This window comes from Perna viridis, chromosome 8, assembly GCF_037379345.1.
Source record: "Perna viridis isolate PV_CMFRI_1.1 ecotype Kerala chromosome 8, ASM3737934v1, whole genome shotgun sequence".
NCBI classification, from domain to species: domain Eukaryota; kingdom Metazoa; phylum Mollusca; class Bivalvia; order Mytilida; family Mytilidae; genus Perna; species Perna viridis.
The window spans coordinates 36,230,691-36,247,354 of record NC_142452.1 but is presented as its reverse complement, the minus strand read 5'-3'; the positions used below and the strand labels follow the sequence as shown (position 1 = coordinate 36,247,354).

At 31.7% G+C, this 16,664-nt stretch overlaps 1 protein-coding gene across 4 annotated transcripts in view; it reads right to left on the bottom strand.

The window, feature by feature from the left end:
* Positions 1 to 2,091: 2,091 nt before the first annotated feature.
* The window catches only part of LOC148610354 (uncharacterized), a 40,932-nt gene continuing 26,359 nt past the window's right edge, over positions 2,092 to 16,664 (bottom strand). For 3 of the 4 annotated variants that reach the window (XM_088542868.1, XM_088542870.1, XM_088542871.1), the window contains 7 exons: positions 13,558 to 13,631; positions 12,562 to 12,873; positions 9,071 to 9,436; positions 8,022 to 8,105; positions 6,867 to 6,965; positions 3,645 to 3,715; positions 2,092 to 3,355 (listed from right to left, as the gene is read on the bottom strand). In XM_088542868.1, coding sequence (XP_088398994.1) covers positions 2,393 to 3,355; positions 3,645 to 3,715; positions 6,867 to 6,965; positions 8,022 to 8,105; positions 9,071 to 9,436; positions 12,562 to 12,873; positions 13,558 to 13,631 — 1,969 coding nt within the window. In that variant the 3' untranslated portion in view covers positions 2,092 to 2,392. The remainder of the gene's footprint in view (positions 3,356 to 3,644; positions 3,716 to 6,866; positions 6,966 to 8,021; positions 8,106 to 9,070; positions 9,437 to 12,561; positions 12,874 to 13,557; positions 13,632 to 16,664) is intronic. The other variant, XM_088542872.1, reaches the window with a different exon arrangement.

Here is a 16,664-nt window from a genome sequence, read left to right as displayed (position 1 = left end):
TGTCGTCAGCATATAAAATGACACAAAATGTTTAAAAATAATTGTAATTTCTCTTCAGTTGCAATAGTTATTGTATTTAAGCCCATAACATTTCTCTTGCTAAGAAAGTCATCGAGATCATTCAAGAATAAAGCAGATAGGGAGGACAAATTTTAACCTGACGCATCGAAAATAGTCTGATTCCTGACCATTATTATTTATACGAGATTTAATGTTTTGTATAACTATGTATAACATTTTCCCGTTTATATTATTAAGTATAGTTTTTTTTCCCAGATGGCGGTATCAAACGCCTTTACGAAATGTACGAATGCACAATACATATTATTTTTTCTTAAATTTAAGAACTTTAAATAGAGAATGAAGAACAAATATATTGTCAGGGGTGGAATATCCTTCTCGGAATCCACATTTGTTTTCCTTGATCAAGAAAGATAGCCTATTATTCAGTACAATATATATTACCAGTCATAATTTTGTCTAGTAGTACAGCAACCTGCTTGTAGTTTACAAAAAAGAAGTATCAAATTCAAACTTTCTAGTTTAAATAAACTCTACTTATCAAAAATACTCACAACTGATATAGTAATATCACGTAATGTAATCGTTGTTTTTATCGTTGTTTACCAGAATAATTAATAGCACTAAACTCAAGTTTATTTTATTCCAAAGAGACGACATGTCACTCCAGTGCCTCCTTTCTACATATGAAACAACTCCCGGGTTTATAACCAGCCTATTTCTCTCCAGTACGGAGCAGACTTAGGTAGTACAATTCAATTAGGTCATTCCTGACCAATTGGTTTCATTTTGTTGAAATAAAGCTGTTTTGAGGTAGTCCGCACAAAAAAATCAAGTGTTTTGTCACAAAAAGTGCATATTTTTGAAATCCTTAATGTAACTGTATAGTGCATCTTACCTCTTTTCTTAGCGTTAGGATTTTCTTTCTGCTCTGGACTGCACAATATTCATACGATTTTTATCATCGGCAGAATTAACGTATACTCATATACAATACACCAACCTTAATCAGAAGAATCAGCACGCTTGATCATCTTTTATCGTTCCTGAACTATTGTACGTCATGCACGTCCGATTATATATATATATATTTTTTTACGCCTTATGCAAGTTTAAATTTGGATTGTCGAAGATAAAGTATCCCTCCTTCAATGTAGACATTACCTTGATACTTCCTTTGCAGTATTGTTGTTTCATTTCTCGGAAAACCTTTACCCCAATCTTTGTCATCTGAGCTTCGGCTATTCCCTACTCTTTCAGTTGAAAATAATTCTTCTTGAAAGTGGAAAATCTTAAATCTATCAAATGAGCCATGTTGCCGAGTAGGTCTTGTTTGATATCAAAAGTAACATGTCCATCTGTATTGACCATAGCATTGTGAATTGGAGAATTTATTTGGTTTTTGGTGGTGTTGTTGTCTTAACAACTGTTGGGTAGAAAAGGAAGATAGCATGGCGACGACACACAATGTACTAACTAATCAATGAAATTGCTGGGTTGCTATTGGGCATTATATTGATATGGTCTTCTTGTATTATTTAACCTTGCGCATAAAATCATTCGCTCAGCTAGGCTATATAGTGAAACATGTATGTACCGATCACTTGATAATTCAAATATTTTTTTTTCTAAACCAGACACTTTTGAAGTCCCTTTCTTGTCTAAATGTTTGGAATAGGCAGGTTTCACTGTTTAAGATTAAGCTTGATGAGTGTCTTAATAAACGATGCACTGATTTTAGAGATATACATATAAAATCCTAGGTCTATCGAACGGAAAAATCAATGCCATGCAAATTTCTTTGCAAATTAGTCGCTACGTCAGTGGTGATTTGTTTACCAGCTACTCTGACATCTTTACATATATAAAAATACGATGTAGTATACTTTGATATGAATCAATATGAACAACTAATTTACGTTATTAGTTAGCCAATAGAACATTAAAGGTCAAATCTAACAAACTGATAAAAAGTTATAATATACAGTTAATGACATTGATGAATATAATAGATGTCTTTTAGGCCGATGTAATAAAGAAGACAACGATAAATATATCGCTTCAAAAACATAAGTTATAAACAAAATATATTTACGTAGTCTGACTTCGATATCAATGAGAATAAGACAGAAACATTATATTAAAGTTAACACAAACAAAATTTAATTCAAAAAGTCATCAAAGGTTCAAAATATCTTTTATCACACAGAATTATGCTAAGTTGACCACCATGAGATTGATCTCACATTTTACAAACATCAGAAATAATTTAATTTATGTACAGTAATTTAAATCAATTTTGAAACAACAATATCAATTCTCATCAATTACCCCCTAAGATTTCGACATTGTCAACATTGTCGTTAGAAGTTTACATTGATGTATCACTTTCTTGTTCGTCAATTAATTTAGATTGTGGCTGTGTTCCAGAACTACGCGTTACCGAATGTCTTAAAAAACAGTTAATACTCGGAAATGTAAATTTACTGGTTGTTAAATCCTTTCTTACAACGGTTATCATCCGATTTTTTATCTTCATTTTCACTTCTAAAGTATATAAGCTCTTTATGGCGTTTTCTATTTCCGTCGTAATTGGTGAAAGTTTTTTGCCAAATGATTTTATTGCAATATACATAAAACTCTTATTACCGTATTCTGACAAAAAATCTAAAACAAGTTTTTGATTTTCTATATAATCTTGCACACGATGATTTGTACCTAACCATTCCTGTGTCTCATTCGACAGTTTAGTCCCTTCTTTGTCCAGTTGGCTTATGATATCATCCTTCTTAGAAATATGCGTTGTACATTTGTTATCATCTGTTTGTGGATTATTCTGTTGAAGTTGAAAAGTTTCCGTATTGTTAAAACTCTCCATTTGTTTTTTTATTAAATTAAGTTGCATTTTAAGAGTATCCAAGCTATTATTTAGATATCGCTCATTGAAAAGCAGTTTTTCTTTTAATGAGTTATGTTCAGACATGTGCTTGATTAGTAGTTTACTAACTTTGTCAGCACAGCAATCTTGAATACGATTTGTATGGCAATTTGAATGTGTACTATTTTTGCAAGATGTGCAACATAGTTCATGGTGGTTTTTGCAATGGAAGTTTAATGGGGAAGCCTTATGCCCTTCTTCTGAACAAAAGAAGAGTGAAATGTCAAAACAATGCGGTACTTTGTCAATGTCGACCTTTTCATGACTAGAAAGATCACATGTTTTTTCATGAAATCCGAAGCATTGTTTGCAAAAATATTGCCTACAGTCAAAACAAAGAATATCAGCTCCCTTGTTGGGGGTTTCCTTTTCACATGATTTGCAATTCACTAAGCTCTGCAAGAAGAAAACAGTATTATATTATTTGATTACAAATAAATCTCAGATCATGAAAGGTGAATATACCCCAATACGTAGTTTAAAAACGATGCGACATATAAATCCTTCAGCTGTATAATACGTGGAACATTTCATTCTGATATCTACAGTGATAAGGTAGATAATGTTTGTCGTTAACTTAATTTTTAACGTTATTAAAGCCAATTATTATAAGCTCATCATAATGCCTTCTCCTGGTGGTGATTAATAATTCTTCCTTGCTTAAAGCAGTGTTCTGTTTTCTTACCTCAAATGGATTTGTACTACGACCTTTCGGAAGCAAACATATTTCTTCGATTGCTTTCTTATCTGTTTGATCTATTGTTTTGAAAAAGAAAAAAAAATGAAATTAATTCAGCTATGAACTCTGATGTTGACAACATGTGTAAATTTAGATTTAGACTAGATCACTCAATTTGTTAAAATATTGAATGAAAAGTCAAATGAGAAATTGAGTGCAATCGTTTGTCTTTTTGATTAATAACCAAACTGCGCAAAATATCTGAAAAATACTTTTATAACAGGCCACTTAATCTATATTTTGGACCCAATTTTATCTTTCTAATGTTTTGAAAGCCTGTCAAAGGATGAGGGCCCTTAAAGCCTTATTCTGCCTGCTGGAATAATCCTAGGAAAAAAATTCATTAATTCAAAAGAAAACTCACTGATAATGTAATTCATATCGTGAATTGTTAATTTTATGCATAACTTTGCAATTCAAAAAGAAAAATGTGACCTAGCTACTTCTCACATGACTAAATACTTGGCCAATGGTCTAAATACACCGTAGAAATTTGAGAAGATATATTAATTAAAAAGAATGATGTCGAAGAATAACCATTTTTTATCATATAAAGTCTAAAATAATCTTGCTTTCGAACAAATACCGATTTTTAATAAAAATATAGCCACTATTGTGAACATGTATGCATGTGCATAGTACGAAAATGGCACTGACTTCTCACTGCGTTACTGCGGCTTCACGTGAATCATTTGTTGGTCTTAGTTTCTGTAGAAATCTCCTTAATTTTCTACCTTATAAATTAATGTTTGCGTTGACTGTAGTACAAATATGAGACGTTTCAAATAAGCTCGTTTAAGCATTAATGTTCTTTTATTTGATTTTAGGGGGGTAGGAACAAATTTAAAAAGCCAGAGTTGAAATTTTCAAGGAAAGAAAAGGCAGGACAGCTGCTAAGAAAAAAAAAAGCAAGATTTTTTTGGTCCTAATATAATTTATTATTATTATCATTTTTATATATTGAATACGAAATTGCAAATATTCAAAAGCACAAAAGAAAATTAGAGTCTGATCCCACCGAAATCTACTGACTACTCCCTAAGTGTAAAGAAAAAAAAAATAGCACGATGTATAAAGATAATTTTAGTTGTAATAATTGTCGCATCGCTTTTTATCCCCTAATTCGATCCGGCAAAGTTGGAAACTAAATTTTATAATTAGCGATCCTTATTTTGAATGTCGGAAAATCAAAAGCCATTTTCTTTGTTTGCCTTGTAAAACAAATCAAGGTATTTTCTAATGAAATGATTAAGAACAGTTATATTCATCTACCAATGTTCATTCAAGACTGTTTTCCTATCCGAAAAAAATATTTACAAGTATAATATACCCATATCAAACATGTCCCTACATCTATTCCATTTTGCAAAGTTCATATGCAAAATGCATGTTAAAATTTAGGCATGCTTGCGCATATTAAATACTATTGCTAGAATTTCGTGTCTGGTACCGGAAAATTTCCAACATTTCGTTGAAATTCATGGATGTGAATTTCCAATGGTTATGTGTCAACAGCCTACCTTTAGTTTAAGTATTTTTCATGAGAGTGATAATCTAACATTAGTGCCAAGAAGACCCTCTAACAATTTTCCGAGAGAGGGACATTTGACGTAGCGTCATTTTCACGACATATTTGAGTTGTCAACTGTTTTTTATTATAGATACAAAAAATACCTGTTTTATATATTGTAAATTTCGATATGCTGTACACGTGTTTCAAGGAGTAACCTCTCATCAGTAGCATTAAAATCAATTATGTAGGAAGATCATAATCAAAATATTAGCTGCATATAAGAAGTACACATAACCAAATTTATCGAAAGATGAAGAAAAATCCATCACCGAGAGGTTCTACCATATGCAGCAATACAAGGAATGAAGCCTCGGTGTTTTACGTATTTTTAAATTTGGAATACTGCAAGATTTCATAAATAGGGTAGATAAAATGTGATATTTTTCGGGGTCAGACAAGTCTGACTACTGGGTTGTTGAATACCTTCGGGGACCTCAGGTCCACCAGCAGTGGTATCGACCCAAACATATACTAAACATTGTGACAGTTCATTTTCACTCCTTATGAAATTAGTTTTGTACGCAAACACCCTGTTATTTTTATCTTAAATTTATGTGAGCCAATTCTGATTTTCATGATTTCTTTTTTCTCCAAAGCATTGGACTACTAAAAATTAAGAACGTGGTACGTTTTAAGCTTTCACTTAGACAGAATAAACAGTGGGATATTACAAAATGTATGATGTAATATCGGGAGGCTAAGCCCGAAAGCGGAGGCGTTGACACCTACAAAATGCACGCATTACAAACTTTTCGACATTACTTTACTACTATTCGTAGTCTGAATTTCTAATGAACAAGAGTCATTTGTTATTGTTCAGCAAAACATACTCCTGATGACACCAAATTTAAAATAAGAGTTTTTAATTATGTCAATACTTGTTGAAAAATATCTATATTTAACGGAACCGTAAATAGCCATCGATTTTCTTTTCACATTTACTTCGGGCTGTTAAAAGTTTACTTTATATATTACTGTTTCCTCAATCTGAAGCTTCAATGCTTAATTTTGCGCAGTCATTTAGGCTACAGCATACGTTTCTTAAAAAAAATGTAATATTACCATTATGATATGATTATTAAAAACGTTTTACCTATAAAATATTGTGTTTTCGATATTTTATTCATCTTGCATATCAATTAAAAACACAACAGATTAACACTAAAAAGAAGAGAATATAAAATTACGATATTATTCTATTTTTACAAAAAGGTTACTCTTGCAACCTTTCAACTGAAAAGTAATCGCCTGAAATGAGCATTTTTATATGGTATGTCAATAGATAAACATTACCATGTTGTTCCTTTGGTTTTTTCTTACAGTAAAAATGTTATCTTAATAGACTTGAAATAATTTTAAAAAATTATAATTTGACCCAACTTAAAGGCACGATGCCATATAAAGAATGTTTGAGCTATAATAAATCAAGACAGTGATAATTCTCGGGAAAACGATGCAATTCTGAAATTCTGAATGTCTCAAAGGAAAATATGAAAACTTCATTTTCACTGCCATATAGTAATTGTAACCCCTAAAAAATACTACCCAAAATTTGAGCATACAAACATTATACCGTTCAATTCAATAAAACCTACCGGATTTTTTTTTGTGATGAAAGTACCATATCGAAATAATCAAAATAAAAATGAGACAACTACATCCCACAATTGGTAGTACGATCGCTGCAACATTTGCTGAAAATACAAAATATACCGTTTTAAGAAATAACAAAATTGCTACTTGTAACTATCGCCGTCACAAAAAACCAAAAAGTGCATAAATTCAATAACTTATGGTAAGTTTATCGAAATACGAACAACGACATATGGTTACCTACAATTTTTACAAAATCCTTTCATTGGATTCCGAGGAGTTACGTCAACAAAATGTGACAGACGGACGCACAAATGCACGGACTCACGGTTGTTTACCGGTATTTCTATGGCCTCTTTTGCGTAGCGGCGGGGGACAAAAAATGAGTTATAAGTAAAAGATATCACCAATTGCTATTATACCTATCCTTAAACGTAAGAAAAGTTACAAAACGAAATATAAAAAACAAAACAAAACAAAACAAAACCAACTGAAAAAAATGATAAAAAGATTTAGCATTGTATATGATTCAACATCAATGCCAAACTGGAAGACAAATATTAAACAGACGATCAAACTGCACAATAAATACTGTAGTTAATAATATAGGTATGAGGAAATGCGTCTGAAAAGGTCTCTTACCTAATCCTTTTTAAAAATATCAGTTCTTGGTTGAAAAATACTCAGTTTCTTCTAAAATAATGAGTAATGATTTTTTTTTGTAAATTGTTCTTTGCGCTAATGTGAATGCTGATTTACTGATTTTGACAATAGCATGTCTATGCTAGATTTAACCCCAATTCCGTTTAAAAGCCTGTACTAAGTCAAGGCCATTCTGTACCAGCTGCTCCGATGGTGAAAAATCTATTTTGCTAGATTTGTATTGGACTTGACTTGACTATGAATCAGATTAGTGTTTAGTAATTTTGTTGTTACCCTTATTTATAAAGTATTCTAAATTGGTTAGCATGTTTTGTTAAAAGGACTAACATGCAAACAAAAGTAAGAAAAGACCAAAACTAAAACACATGTCATATAATGTAATATCAACAAATGTCTTCCTAATTCAATATAACCAGATTTGAATACTACTTATCAGGAAATTGAATATTAAATGATCTGTGAATAAAATTATACAATAAAACTACAATACAAACCTTTTATTGTTGTTGGTTGTGGAATGTTTATTACATGTGTGTAATTCCTTATTATATTTGTCACGTTTTCTCTAACAGTAAAATCTGGAAAAAATATTGAAAGATTGAAAATATTGTACTAGGTAAATTTGATTACGATTGAGTATAATGTTTATAGTATAATCGATCATAAGTTGGGTCCTGAACAAAACATTTATCTAAATGAGTGACCATTCCTTTTGCAATGCGCATATGTACATACGAAATATAAACGCCTGATAGACATGATTAAATAGATACGACTTCGGAAGTTTACATGTTAAGTTACATCCCTGACATGAATGTGTATAGAAGGATCTAGCCCATTTCATGATTTTACGTAAACATCAATACTAATCATTTTCGCCGTAAATTTGCAAAAGCTGCAAAACATAGTATTAAAATTTCCGGAGGTATTGTGATCGCTTGTAGAGTACACACTTAAACGTCATTAATGGACAGGGTTGTCCAGCTCAGTTATTGAACAACAAATAACTAGTTTTCTTAAAACTGTCTACCCCTTTGAAATGTATGTCTAAACATTTAATTTAACTGTCATCTCATATTTTTTTTTTATTGTATATTATTCTTACTACTTGTATTTTATTACTTTCACCTTGAAAATTACTCTTTTTTTTACGAAGACCACGGTCAACTTTTAAGGTCATCTTCTCTATAAAATCCCGGTCGACAGCTGTCTATAATTTGTGCCCGCGACAAATGGATTAAGACTGGAAATCTCTGTCTCCTTATGTTTCAATTTTATCTAAACTTCCTTTACCATTTAGTGTAGTTCGCAATTCATAGTTACGCCTAAATGAGGCGTTTCACAATTTATATTATTGGTTTTTGTATTTCATTAAGACTTTTTATAGTAACGATAAAATAATGACGTCAAAAGAGAAAAAAATCGTTAATGGCTTGCAGAGAGAAACTACCTTTCAAACCGTTAAAAGTGTACCAGCCTTGCAGAAGGTAAAACATGAATATTAAATTGAAAGAAAAAGTCAAGTAGCACTTTAAATACTTACTTTCCCCAGTGAAGTTTTTACTCGCTGTTATAGAGAATATGCCGTTCCTATTGGAATCGGTAAAATGCATTTCACATGAGTAATTCACTAACATTTGAGCATTTTTTACTTCTAGTTGAAACGAAAAGAAGTTCGCTGTTTTCAAGCAGTTGCATTTTACAGGAGGACACGCTGATTGATTAAATATACAGTTCCCATTTTTGTCTTGGTGTACACTTCCAGCCGTAACGTCATTTTCTAAAAATTCAGCATACAGTCCTTGAGGTTGTCGACATGAGCTGCATTCTAAAAGAAGAACTGTTTTCTCTCCGTTTCCAGACGAAGGAGCTGTCCCCCGTAGTTCCACCCAGGTGTCGATAATGATACCTAACAAAAAAAGACAAAAATAAAGTCATAATATCAGTTTAATATCTGTTTCACTTTCAAAAACTTACACATAACTGTTTTCCCGAGAGGAAATTAAAATTGTATGAAATTAAATAATTATAATATATGTATTATATATATATATATGTATGTATTTTCGGTAATACCATATACCTTCTCCAGTGCCGATGTAGTATGCAGTACGTTGGCGAAACAGAATAACCTTTCAACAGGCGTATGAATGGTCATCGCAGTGACTACAAATACAAACCAGACCTCCCTCTTAGATCTGACGGACACACCCAGGAGGATCTCCACAACATTGTTGTGACGATCATGGAACATAATAAAAACTGGTCAAAATGTAAGAGTATCTCGGGAAGGCTTTTGGATGAAGAAATTGCAAACAACTTCTCCAGATGGAATTAACTCATTAAATTAAATAATTCATTTTTAGGTCTTGGTCTAAGGCAGGTACTTGCTATACATCAATACGCCGTACTACTATATTTGGACTTTTTATTTTTTTAAATTGTTTTCCACAGTTAATTGTAACTTTGATAAAAAGACCCTCTTTGTTATTTTCATTCAGGCTCCTCATCAATTGCTTATGTGAGCCTTTGATAAAAGTACAATCACCCACAGCGTACGCGATTCAGCTTCTGAATCTGTTTTGATCTTGAACTTGGTGAGTGTTATGCTCGTTACGTTTTGTGAGTTTTATGCTCATATAGTTTTATGAGTTTGATGCTGAGGAAGGATATCTGTTATCCGAAATATTCAATTTAAATTTTACCATCTTCTGGTGATGTTGAACATATTTAGACGTTTATTTAATTTATTGTTATGTTTCGCATCGTTTTTAACGATCCATCACCCCGTAAGAGTGATTGTTGACTATTATTTAGACGATTTATTATACTTACGATTAACTTGTGTGAACTTTACTTTATATAATATTAATAGTGGTTTTTGAAAATCAGTTTAAACATTGGTAATAACAATGATTTTCTTACATTTCTTGACTAAACGCAATGTCTATTATTATTGTAGCCAAAATATTGCATTAGTTGTGTTGTATGACGTTAAATTAAGTACATATGGTTAAACTGATACAAGAAGGCAAACATCATTCAACAGACACAATTCCAATTTACTTGTTCGATTCTTGATATTGAATTGGAATCTTATGCAGTAATCCTTAGGCCATTTTGTCGTCAAACGACAAACCATTTTTATATGAAGAGGAAAAATACATGTCTAATAAAGACTTTACAAGAAAGACACCAGTCTATCATCAATTCACACTAAATAATAAATTACTGTAAGTGAAAATAAATATAAACATCTCCAATCTCCGACGTATTTTGACAAAAAAATTAGACTGTTTTATTGATATTAAAAAATATATATAAATGAAACGCATTAATATCATTTCTCTGTAATTATCAAAATTACTAGGCCTCATGGGAAAAATATTTGTTACTTAGTTCTGTTTTCTAGCAACAAGAATTTGAGAAATGTACCTAGATTGCTATAGAAACTGCTTTAAAAGTGGGATTTTGAGTAAAAGTCATTGTCAGCAATCTATTAGAATAATGTTATAACTAGAACATGTATATTATAGTGATGTATACATTTTAATTAAAAATATTTTCAAGAATGGAAAAAATACTAAAAATTTAATTAAAATAAATTAAGTAGATTTATAACATTTTATTGGGAAAATGGGTAATATATTAAACTGAATATTAAAATGAAAGGCAACTTCCAAACAGCTTCAAAGAATTTGATGAATTTCATATGTATATTGTATTACACATTTCTGGAATAAAAGGTGTGGGGTATACCACTGTTTCTTTTTAAATAGACAAATCCTTTGAAAAGCCAGCCGTTTTTCATTTAAATTACCTCCCTTGGTATAACTCTCTAATGTGAACGAAAAGAAGAAACAAAATGGAGGGAACTTAGAAGCAGAAGACGAATTGTGACAAATTGCAGCTTCAACCTATTAATACCATCTATTGAATGTAATGAATCTGACATTAACATTATAACAATATTTCTTGAACTTGAACATCAAACCATTCCCTCAAGCATTGGCCTTTTACTTGGCAAAGGAACAAAGGAGTGTGATTTATGTTCGGAACATTTAAAAACTATTTACAGTGAACTCAAACTGAAAAAAGTCAAAGCTGTGTAATATACCTCATCTTTACCTTATAAAGAAATGAAAAACACACACAAACACCAGAAAATATATAAAAAAAAAAATTAATACATACACATTCAAAAAAGATAATGAGCAACTCGAACTCCAGTACAATCTTGGAGCATGAACCAGGTGCATCGGTAGGTAATTGTCCTCTGCTTTTCTAGAAACTCCCGCTGAGTTGTTCATAAAAAGCCAGGGGGAGAAAAAAAAACAAAAACAAAAATAAACAAAACAAAAATGTCTGACTGTGTCGTCTTAACGCTTTGAAAACTGAGATGCAAAATAGTCGGTTGCTTTCCGAGTGAATGTAAGGGGTATACTGAAAAATGAACGACACAGAAAAAGGAACGTCTTTGGAGTTATTTTACAAAAAAAGAAAAGAAAAACAATATCAGGAAAAATATAAAAGTGGGGATGTGGCTAAAACTCAACGCTGTGAAATCGTTAGATTGGTTTTCTCTAACATTCTAAACACCTTAAACACTAAGACTTTTTTCCTTGAGTTGAACATGGTGCACAATACTTTAGATCATTTAAAAACGTTAATAGAAAGTATCAGCAGTGGAATTTGCTTCCAAATTTAAGATTTGTTTAGTTATGTTTAAAACGTTTATAAATTTCAATTCAATTCTTGAATTTCATATTTCATATTTGGTTCGGATGCTGATTACGATAGGTTACCATTTAAAACAAGTATATACCAAACCTTATTCGCAGCATGTATACGTTTGGTACTTTTTTTTTATTTTTATTAGGATTAATGTAGCTTAAAATCAGTAATTTCATTTTGTTCTTTTGTTATCGTCATAATTTCTGCATCATTACATACTGAGTTGAAATTTCCAATAGACAAATTATCCACTAAGTGCTCTCGTTTTCTAAATTTTGTAATGTATATACATGTACTTACCTTGAGATATAGAAACTGTTGTCTTTTGTGTACTTTGTCCCTGTATGCAGAACCAATCCCCGTCATAGTTCTGAACAAACTTGTCTTCTTCTAAAACTAGTGTGACTGTGTGATTGAAGCGGTTGATTGATATTTTCTTTTCCTTAGGTGAGCATTGTAACTCACTCTTTATCTTACATTGTACCACTGTTTTACTATTTGCGTGACGAAATGTAACAGGTAAATGAAAATTTCGGACCATGCATGTGAGAAAAAGTGTCCTTTTGTTGTCATGCCGTGTAATACAATTATCATGTCCTGTTACATTGTGGCCTAAAAATACAATAATCAAAGGAATAGATAAAAAAAGGCATGACAGAATATGACATATGCCTGTCGGTTCATTTTAGTGACTCCTTAATGCCTTATCAAACTTACCGCAGATAAAACAAGCAATACAAATGTATTATTTGGTAATAAAAATTTCAAAATATGAAAGAATAATCAAGGGAACCAAGGTTATAGCGGTAATCAAAAGAATGTAATCCGGGGACAAAGGCCAGACATGGAAAACAGACACACACAAGGAAGAACATATAATAACTAAAATCATAGATACAAAGTAACAAAATCAAATGAGCAACACGGACTCCACTAAACACTGGGAGCATGGACCAGGTGCACCGGTAGCGTAAGCGTCCTCTGCTTTTCCAGAAACACCCGCAGAGTTGCTCATAAAAAGTCAAGTCCCGGGTAGACAAACGAGGAAAGGAAAACTTTGACTCCTTTAATGAATGAATTTTCAAGGTGCAGATGAATACATCATAACACGAGTATATTCACGAGTTCATTATGACGACCATAAAACTTTTGTAGTGATGACTTCAATCTTGTAGCAACAAAACCCTGTCCCAGAAGCCTATATGTTAGAGTTCTAGCGCGATACAAAAAGTCTGCAATCAATATGAAAACAAAACAAAAAAAAAAATAATTACTCTCCTACACATACATACATACCTTTTGAACTGTAGCTGACTGACCAAAACAAGAACTTTAAGATTAAAATGCAGAATATGGAAGGCATACCATTTCTAAAAATATACAGTTGAATAGGTTATAAAGGAAAGTACAGCATAGAAGGGGTCTCAATTTTCCACTTTTCACTCCCATCGACTGTTTCGGCTATTAACGTTTTTTTTTTACTTTTGAAATGTTTTTTTTTTATCAAACTAAAGCTTGTTGATATCGTGACATCCAAGTTATGCACTCAATTAAAAATTGAAAAAAAAATACAATTATGTGACCAGTGTAATGAAAACAAAAATGAGAATCAGCTTTTTAGAACCTTAACTGATTTGTTGGATTTCCTTGTCCTGTTTATGAAGAAATTTAATAGGAACAGTTAACAGTGCCTTCCTCCACTTTATAATTACAATGACAAAGAAAAAAAGTCAATATGTATTAATATTTAATTTGTATTATTTCTAATCAATAAGAATGTCATAATTATTCTTACCTATAATAAAATGTAAAATTACATCGAAAGTGTCAATGATTTTCACATTTCTAAAATGTTTACCGTTAATTACAAATTCGCAAAATAGTTTCAATGAATGCGACAGCTGTATACTATATCAAACGCCTGAAGACATTAATAACTTAAATAAAAATAAAGTAAAGTACAAATAATCTTAATCCTAACGACTAGATAGGGAAAATAAACAAGGAATATGAAATATCCAAAATAAAACGTACAAACACACAACAGGTATTGAGCAATCCAACTATAACCTAGGAGCACGGACTAGGTACACTGTAAAAAACGCCGAGTTATCTTGCAGCAGCATTACACCGCTCCATAAGCCTTATTTTAAGATAGCCAGCACGGTACAAAAAATCCGCATAGTTTCAGCAACCTCTGGCAAACAATTTACCCTATGAGATGTGATAAGAAAACTGCATATATAGGCGCTGAAGGGATACTCCCACAAATGAAAAGTAGACAAAACGGAGTGTAAAATCAACGTGTCTTTTATATTGATTCTCTCAAATTATTTTGGTGCAAGCTGTGTATAACGTTCCTCAAAGTAGAATTGTTTAAAGGAAATTTGTCATCTATAAAAAGAAAACTGAGATCAAAGGATCTTACTATTTGATGTTCTCTTGAATCAGCATCATGAGTTAGCCTCTTATGATTAAAGGAATGGATCAGCGACTAGCGGAGCACAATTTGTTTCATATTAAAATGTTGATCGTCTGTTCAAAAACACGCCCGCCACATTGGACAAATATGCTGTCGATCAGAAATTCCTGCATTTTTACAACATCTTCTTTGGTATATTAGTATATTACGAAGATGATTTGGAATCATTTTATACAAATTATGGGACCTACTGTATATGTATCTAGGTGTTCCGTCATTTTTAAATTACAACAAAATATTATACATTTGAGTTGGGAAGTCACCTAAATAATTGGAATAGTAGTATAAAGGGTTGAACAATCATAAAGATTGGTGCTACTATATCTGTCTAACATTCTAGCATAGATTTCAGAAGAATGTTCGAATTCTCAAAGATCCATATTGTCTTGGTGCAACTACCGGAGTAACTAGTGTCGTGGTATGACTGAAGACCCTTTTTGACAAATGTAAGTATTGAAGTTAATAGTTTTGATAAGAGGCTTTATGGTAAATTTTGCTTATCCAGTTATAGAGTGTTATTACTATTATTTTTTTCCAACCTTTGCACAATTTGATTAACGGGCGGATGAGTTATCAAGGAAACTAAGGTTCTAGCGAAAATCAAACGAATGTACAAAAACCCAGACATGGAAAACAGACATACACAACATGGAACATTAAGTAATCAAAATATTACATAAAAAGCAACACAAGCAATTGAGCAACTCGAACTCCACCAACAAACTGGGAGCATTGGCCAGGTGCTCAGGAAGATCACAGTTATTGTCTTTAGTATGTACATGTAATCTATTTATTTAACTCGGTTCGCTACATTGTGTATAAAGATCGTCTTTGTTTCCTGTTTGAATGTTCATGCCATGTTTGTTTTAATTTTGGAATATTTGAATTATTTCAATTCTGATTATTTGGTATTATTTCCCGATATTGAATGAAAGGACTTGACAAAAACAGTCATATATTTAGCCTGGTGAATCTGCAATATCCTTCTGTCGTTGAAATATAGGATGAAATAAGTTAAGTATAGGACAATCTTCTGCATCGTTTTCAATGATTAACATAACGTTATTGCATTGCACACAGAAGTTCGTATATCTTAAAAAAAAAACAAACGATAAAAAATTCCTACTCCTTTAGTAGAAAAAAGTTAAATCAGGTGAGAAAGCTCTATAAATATAGAAATTGATGAGATAAACACACGTCGGTACAAATATTTGACGACATCTGCCATGTTGTTCATAATTTCAGGTGGGTACACAAACTAAGTTAGGTGTGTTACATTTAATGAAATATCATGCTTCAGGATAAAATATTTTGTGAGCAGAAAGAAATGTTAAAGCAGGTAGGCGGTGTATTCTCAGTTGTCAAATTGAAATTAAGATCGATTGAGTACACATCACGTTTGGAAGGTTAACAACAAGATAGAACACAGTTACAACATGTTTAGGCAAGTGTATTTATCAATACTTTAAAGAAATATCATCAGTATCAAATCAGCGTTTACTTCCAGTTACGCAAAGTCATGACACATAAAACAATATGTATCTCGCTAAGTTATCCTCAAACATCCCCTAGCCACATCAAGTAAGTCTCAATCATTTTATTAAAACATGGACTGTTTAAAGAAAATCCTATTCAAATTTCCTCACCCTATTTCTCTACATGTACTTCATTCTACATTCAAACTCTCTTAATCAGAAACTCAAAAGCCCTTATAAATTGTTCAACGACAAATTGAATACCAATATACACCAACTTCGTGTACTCTCACATAATTGTGTTAATTGAAACACAAATTAAACACCAAGTGTACACGAAAATCCGATAAATAAAAACAATAACAACTCTAAAACCACATCCTACACATGTAAAATGGTACTATACCTCACCACTCAATTTACACACGATACAAAATACAATGATT